The 8244-nt window shown below is 36.3% G+C and overlaps 1 protein-coding gene across 1 annotated transcript in view; it reads left to right on the top strand.

Moving 5' to 3' along the window:
• The window catches only part of LOC104991227 (chromosome unknown open reading frame, human C9orf84), an 80837-nt gene that overhangs the window by 20718 nt on the left and 51875 nt on the right, over positions 1 to 8244 (top strand). The window contains exons 8-10 of the mRNA XM_010843625.1: positions 1697 to 1805; positions 6315 to 6409; positions 7048 to 7284. Of these exons, the coding sequence (XP_010841927.1) occupies positions 1697 to 1805; positions 6315 to 6409; positions 7048 to 7284 (441 nt within the window). The remainder of the gene's footprint in view (positions 1 to 1696; positions 1806 to 6314; positions 6410 to 7047; positions 7285 to 8244) is intronic.

Raw genomic sequence — 8244 nt, 5'->3', positions numbered from 1 at the left:
GGCTGTATATTGTCACCCTGCTTATTTAACTTATATGCAGAGTACATCATGAGAAACGCTGGGCTGGAAGAAACACAAGCTGGAATCAAGACTGCCAGGAGAAATATCAATAACCTCAGATATGCAGATGACACCACCCTTATGGCAGAAAGTGAAGAGGAACTCAAAAGCCTCTTGATGAAAGTGAAAGAGGAGAGTGAAAAAGTTGGCTTAAAGCTCAACATTCAGAAAACAAAGACCATGGCATCCGGTCCCATCACTTCATGGGAAATAGATGGGGAAAGAGTGGAAACAGTGTCAGACTTTATTTTTCTGGGCTCCAGAATCACTGCAGATGGTGACTGCAGCCATGAAATTAAAAGACGCTTACTCCTTGGAAGAAAAGTTATGACCAACCTAGATAGCATATTGAAAAGCAGAGACATTACTTTGTCAACAAAGGTCCATCTAGTCAAGGCTATGGTTTTTCCAGTGGTCATGTATGGATGTGAGAGTTGGACTATAAAGAAAGCTGAGCACTGAAGAATTGATGCTTTTGAACTGTGGTGTTGGAGAAGACTCTTGAGAGTCCCTTGGACTGCAAGGAGATCCAACCAGTCCATTCTAAAGGAGATCAGCCCTGGGTGTTCTTTGGAAGGAATGATGCTAAAGCTGAAACTCCAGTACACTGGCCACCTCATGCGAAGAGTTGACTCATTGGAAACTGACTGTGATGCTGGGAGGGATTGGGGGCAGGAGGAGAAGGGGACAACAGAGGATGAGATGGCTGGATGGCATCACCGACTCGATGGACGTGAGTTTGAGTGAACTCTGGGAGATGGTGATGGACAAGGAGGCCTGGCATGCTGCAGTTCATGGAGTTGCAAAGAATCGGACATGACTGAGTGACTGAACTGAACTGAACTGAATAAAATTTTACCTCAATATTAACAATCTTGCTGACCGTTATTACAGTTTTATAAATTTAACTTTTTAATACCCAAAGCAATCCTATCATTATTGTTAATATTACTATCTTACCAAATTTGGAAGGTCAGAATCATCTTTTATTCCACTGTAATGCCAGACTATGTTGCTTTCGAACTGTGCTGACAATACTGTTAGTTACATTTTTATCTGGATCAAATTAATCATCTATTTGGAAGTATGCTGTTTTATTTATGAGAGTGATAGAAACACATTGGCTTTGTATCATAAATGATTATTATTTTTTCAAACCCACTCTATAAAAATATAATTTTGTGCTAGCCCACCTAGTCTCCAGACATTTTAAGGTGAAGAATTACTCTCTATTAATACTGTTTGCTTAACATCACCAGTATTTAGTACAGAGATAAAAATAGCACTGTGTCCTAAGTCCTGACAGTATTAGTTGTCAGAATTTAAAACATTATTACACATAAAGTCTTAGAATTTATCTTAAATGGTAAATTTAATAAAGTTCAGTTATCATTGTATTTTTTTAAAAATCACCATTATCATAGTTGAGATACCATGTGATATATGTGTAGTCCTTTATATAGATGGAAATTTAAAACTGTTATTTTGTATTTCAAATAACCCAAATTTATTTCGATTGAAAATTTTTGTTGTAACAGAATGATTGAACATAATAGTTGCTTACAAAAGTCACGAATTATACATATTTATTCAATGTTTATATAACATGATTTTGATTGATTTTTATATATTCCAGAAGAGTTAGAAATGCCATTAACTCGTCTAGACCCAACAAACCACCATTCTTCGGTGAATTCATTATGTGCAGAACTTCAGACATTTCCATCTTCTCCTGTTTGTAAAATGTAAGTAAAGATTATATCTAGAACTCAGATTGCAATTCAAAAGAAGCAATCTTTAATTAAATCTCTCCATATAAAGTCAGTTTCCAAGATATTTCTGTGAAAAAAATGTAGGAGATTAAATGGTGTTTATAATAAGAAACTGATGGGAATATATGAACATATATGTACATAACTGTTTTTATATGCACAGAATATCTCTAGAAGGACACGTGAAAATCAACTAATGTTGGTTGAGCCCAGAAAGGAACTGGGTAAATGCAATTTATAGGAGCTACTAAGTGATAGAGCTAGGCTGTTTTATACTTTTAGTATTTTGAATGTGAATATATCACCATCAAATATAAACAACTCAAAAATTTTCATTTTAAACTTAAACCATCTGCTTAGAAAATTGCCAGTGGATGCTTACCAATGACACTGCCTCTACTGGCCCTCATTACCATGAATATGGTAATGAGTATACTATACAGTGTAGTAGTATACAAATATCATAGACTGAGTGACTTAAACAATAGAAATTTATTTCTTCATAGTCTAGAAGAGGCTAGAAATCTGAGATCTGGATGTCACCAGGGTTGGATTCTTCCTGAGGCCTCTCTCTTTGGCTTGTAGAAAGCTGTCTTCTCCCTCTGTCTTCATGTGGTCTTTCCTCCATGCATGTCTATGTCCTGATCTCTTCTTCTTAAAAGGACACCAGTTATACTGGATTAGGACCCACCCTAATTGCCCCATTTAACTTAATTACCTCTTTAAAGGCCTTACCTCCAAATATAGTCATTCTAAGGTACTGAGTGTTAGGGCTTCAACATATGAATTTGAACAGAGACACAATTCAGCTCATAGTGAGTAGTTAATAGCCCTGAAGTACAGCCAGATTGTCTGGCTCTGTCATTTACTAGCTCTGTGATCTTAATTGCCCTGTGCCTCAGCTTCCGTATCTATAATATTGGGGTAATAATAGTACATACTCTGAGTTCTTAGTTGTGATTGGCTAATCTGCCAGAAGAGAATGCTATTGGATTACTGGAAGCAACTGGAGCATCTCATCACTAGCTGCTCAGGCTTCTACTAATGGTTTCAGTAGAATGTCACAGCATAAAATAAAGAAAGCTGACGCTGAGGGCACCAATTATCTTCATCTTCTGGCAAAGAGGGATTTCCTTTAGGAGGAGTAAATTTGTTTTAGAGCTATGCAGAACTCTACCATGAACTAGAACTGTCCGTATCAGATATAAGCTCTAACAAAATAACATTGGACAAGTACGGAAATTTGTTTAAATATTTTAATCCCTTTGTTAAGGTGCAAGATTTTTTATCTTTTATTTGCAGGGCCTGTATTTCTTTTTGTGTGCGTGTTCTTTTACTCTTTTACTTACTCCATACACCCTTCTTGTTGTTGTTAACTCTAAGTCATGTCCAATTTTTTGCAACCCTATGAACTTTAGCTTACCAGTCTTCCCTGTCCTTCACTATCTCCCACAGTTTGCTCAAACTCATGTCCATTGAGTCAGTAATGCCATCCAACCATCTCATCCTCTGTCCCCCTGCCCTCAATCTTTCCCAGCATCAGGGTCTTTTTCAGTGAGTCAGCTCTTCACATCAGGTGGCCAAAGTATTGGAGCTTAAGCATCAGTCCTTCCATTGAATATTCAGGGTTGATATCCTTTAGGATTGACTGGTTTGCATCTGTTAAGGCAGATTCTCAATTAGAAACAAAGACTAGCTGGAATTAATATAATCTTGAATTTCTCATATTGAAAGTATTTATTTAAACTGTGGTAAACTCATTTTAATCACACATGTTTTATACTTATTATAACTTATTGTTATAATTCAAACATCTAATGAGAATTTATGAAATTAAGTCTTATCTGTATTTATGATTTGCCAGTTAGAACAAAAAGACTTTCCAACTAGCCAAAGGTTTTAGGGCCTTTTGAAACAACTTTAAGAAACTGTCTCATCACTGGAAATCGTTTCCATTGGTTCATGAACATAAAAACTTAAAAATCCCTATTTAAAAATAAACTTATACATCAACTGTGAAACGGAAAACAAAGAGAACAAATAATTTTTAAAAAACAGAAAGGAAAAATAATATGTAGTATTATTGTACTTTTAACTTGCTCTTATGGCCCTAATTACTTTTGTTTCAAAACACAACATTTTGGCTAGAGATATAAACTGAAGTCGCTCAGTCGTGTCCGACTCTTTGTGACCCCGTGGACTGTAGCCTACCAGGCTCCTCCATCCATGGGATTTTCCAGGCAAGAATACTGGAGCGGGTTGCCATTTCCTTCTCCAGGAGATCTTCCCAAACCAGGGATTGAACCCGGGTCTCCCACATTGTAGACAGACACTTTACCGTCTGAGCCACCAGGGAATGATATAACCAGTTAACAAATATTTTTAGTTCCTACTACATGTAAAACTCTATGCTAGATTTTATGGTGCTAAAAAAATATCTGTGTGGTGTGAAGCCTTTTTTCTACATTAACTGATTGCTGAATTGTGAATATATTTTTATATATGACCAAAGAAAATATCAAATTCAGACATATCTTCAGAAAGTTCGATTAAGAAGGAGGTCATTTGTCTATATTGTGATCTTCTACTGGACTTGGTTTGCCTAAATATTTATCCTTCCTTTTAGTTTAAGATAATCACCTACAATCTGAGGTATCAGGTTGTCAAAGAGACCTTGGCAAGGTTTAAGAACTGTCTAGCTTTTCAAATATTACCACCACATGCAAGATTTTTGGGTTATGTGAGTAAATTGGGTGATTTAGACAAAAGATCTAGTTGTCTGCTACTACCCAGAATTGTCAATTGAACCAGCAGTGCTTACAGTTAGCATCTTCATGTATGTTTTATGGGGTTTCCCTGGTGGCTCAGATGGTAAAGAATCTGCTTGCAACACAGGAGACCTGGGTTCAATCCCTGGGTCATGAAGATCCCCTGGAGAAGGAAATGGCAACCTGCTCCAGTATTCTTGCCTGGGAAATCCCATGGACAAAGGAGCCTAATGGGCTACAGTCCATGGGGTCACAATATGAACAGAGAAACAGAATACAATCACTTTTCACTTAGGAGGGTGTGGGAGGTTTGGGGCATAGATTAAAGGGTTTGTGAATTAATGGTCTCTTCCCTGTTGTTGTTCTTATTCAGTCGTTTAGTTGTGCCTGACTCTTTGCGACCCTTTTATTTCTATACTAACTAATTGCTGACTTGTGAATATATTTTTATATGTGACCAAAGAAAATATCTCTAGACTGTAGCATGCCAGGCTTCCCTGTCCTTCGTCATCTTCCAGAGTTTGCTCAAACTCATGTCCATTGAGTTGGTGATGCCATCCAACCATCTTGTCCTCTGTTATCCCCTTCTCCTCCTGACTTAATCTTTCCCAGCATCAGGGTCTTTTCCAATGAGTCAGCTCTTTGCATCAGGTGGCTAGAGTATTGGAGCTTCAGCTTCAGCATCAGTCCTTGCAATGAATATTCAGGACTGATCTTTGGGCTTCCCTGGTGGCTAATTTGATCTCCTTGCAATCTAAGAGACTCTCAAGAGTCATCTCCAGCATCACAGTTCAAAAGCATCAATTCTTCAGTGCTCAGCCTTCTTTATGGTCCAACTCTCACATCTGTACATGACTACGGGAAAAACTATAACTTTGACCAGATGGACCTTTGTCAGCAGTTTTTTGCTTTTTTAAATTTTACTTTTTGCTCTGCTTTTTAATACACTGTCTAGGTTTGTCCTAGCTCTTCTTCCAAGGAGCAAGCGTCTTTTAATTTCATAGCTGCAATCACTGTGAACAGTGATTTTGGAGCCCAAGAAAATAAAGTCTGTCACTGTTTTCATTGTTTCCCCATCTATTTGCCATGAAGTGATGGGACTGGATGCCATGATCTTCATTTTTGAATGTTGAATTTTAAGCCAGCTTTTCAACTCTGTGCTTTCACCTTCACAAGAAGCTCTTTAGTTCCTCTTCAGTTTCTGCCATAAGGGTGGTGTCATCTGCATATCTGAGGTCATTGATATTTCTCCTGGCAGTCTTGATTCCAGCTTGTGCTTCATCCAGCCTGTGCTTCATCCAGGTATTTTGCGTGATGTACTCTTCATATAAGTTAAATAAGAAGGGTGACAATATACAGCCTTGACGTACTCCTTTCCCAATTTTGAACCAGTCCATTGTTCCTGCTACGTACTAATTTTTGACCTCATACCTACTAATGAGCTGTATTTACTGATTTACACTGCTTGTCATACATACTTTCTTCTCTCTTAAATACCAAAAACACATCACTAACTTACCCACAAAACTGAAGGACCTGAACTAAACTTCAGGATCTTTTACTTCCTGAAAAGGTAGAGGAGACTGAAATTTTTTATAGTTCTGATCCTCAGCCAGTAGAAGCTCCAGAAATTCTATTTAGAATGGACTTGGGTCCACTGTTATATTGTATTATATATATTATCTAATATTAAACTTTAATTCTTCTTTTTCAGTAATTTGCTTACTGCTGAAGAATCAGCTAACAAATACCATATGCTATGGCAATCAGAAAGCTGCCGAAGCTCTCTGAACTCATTTTTGATCAGAGGTAAAAATTGATTTTGAATGCTAAATAAAAAGTGTAGATAAAAAGGTACAATCAGTAGAAATGTATTGTTGTTGTTGGACGTGGTGCTCTGTCCATGGGATTCTCCAGGCAAGAACACTGGAGTGGGTTGCCATTTCCTTCTCCATCTCTTTCCTTACTTAAGCTAAAAAGTAATGGAAAGCTCTGTGCCACAGTATCTAAAATGATAATTATTGTAAAATCTGATAAAACATATCTTCTTATTTTGGCTCATTATAATGAGAAAATTTCTGATTTAATAAATCTTACATTAATTCTTCAAAATATCATTGAATGTACTAATTTAGTAATTACTAAAATGGTCAAACAAAATAAAGTCTTATTTCCTGCTAAATAGTAGAATCATTTTAACTTCATGATATTTCCATAGATTGAAATAAACCTTTATGTGACTTTTGTTGCTATAATATTTTAGACTTTTACAAATATTAGCATCTTGAAAATGAAATAGTAGATACATTTGTTTTATTTTTATCCTAATTTGTAAAAATCTACTTTATAAGAGATTTCTAGTGTGGCTCTATTTTTTTTCTTTTCATTTTTTTTGCCCTGTGGATTGTTTCTCATATTTGTTGTTTGGTTTGTTTTGATTTTTTAAGTGCCAAGAATTGAAGAGCCCAACAATCAATATTCACTTACAGATTTGAAAAAGATATTTTCTGTTGAAGAAGAAAAACTTGTGGTTAATCCTGTAAATGCAGAATGGTGGAAAGAAGCAAGACTAAATCTGACAGAAACTTTGGAACCTCTAAGTACATATTTGTGTCATAATAATTTATCTTCTGATGATACTAAATTGGAGACATTTTTACCTACAAATGTGCCTCAATTAGAACGTAAGTATAATAGTAAATATCACTTCTGTAAATATTTTCAGGATGAGAAAATGTTAGATATTGGCTTTCCAGGAGGTAATTGGGAAAATACAACTAAATTCCAGCATTTAATATAACTTTGGCTCTGCCAGAATTTATAACTTTGACCTTCACTAAGCCCCATTTTCTTCCTTGAAAAAATGAGGAAGTTTGACAAACTAATCCTTAAGTCTCTTGCTGTTCTAAAATTCTGTAGTCTCAGCTTTAAATCTCTAGACATTCTCAGTTAAAGAGACCTTATTTCCTTTTACAAATGATAATTTCTAGTTCATTTTCTGTTTACATCAGCCTAGGTGTAAACCAGCACCATTATTTTTTGACCTGACAGCTGAGTTTTAAGTGTTCAGTAATGTCTAGTAATTAGAGAAGGCAATGGCACCCCACTCCAGTACTCTTGCCTGGAAAATCCCATGGATGGAGGAGCCTGGTAGGCTGCAGTCCATGGATGGGGTTGCTAAGAGTCGGACACGACTGAGCTACTTCCCTTTCAATTTTCACTTTCAGGAATTGGAGAAGGAAATGGCAACCCACTCCAATGTTCTTGCCTGGAGAATCCCAGGGACGGGGAGCCTGGTAGGCTGCCGTCTATGGGGTTGCACAGAGTCGGACATGACTGAAGTGACTTAGCAGTAGCAGTGTCTAGTAATCTCTTTTCAACAATAGAAATTATCCTTTGATACCAAAAGGTTTAGTCATTAGGCATTTTTAAACTTGATACAATTTAAGTATTTTATTTAGAATTTTATATTTGTGGATTTTTTTAAAGATTTTATTCAGGAACTTTTTCTAGTATTTTATTTAGGAACTTTATGTCTATGTTCCTCCAAATTCCTTGAGCATATTTATGATCAATATCTTGAACTCTTTATTGAGTAGATTGCTTATCTTCATTTAGTTCTTTCTGGGGTTTTATCTTGTCCC

This window comes from Bison bison, unplaced genomic scaffold (genome assembly GCF_000754665.1).
Source record: "Bison bison bison isolate TAMUID 2011002044 unplaced genomic scaffold, Bison_UMD1.0 scf7180017864183, whole genome shotgun sequence".
NCBI lineage: Eukaryota > Metazoa > Chordata > Mammalia > Artiodactyla > Bovidae > Bison > Bison bison.
Note: the sequence above shows the minus strand (reverse complement) of the source record. Positions and strands in the feature narration are given on the sequence as shown.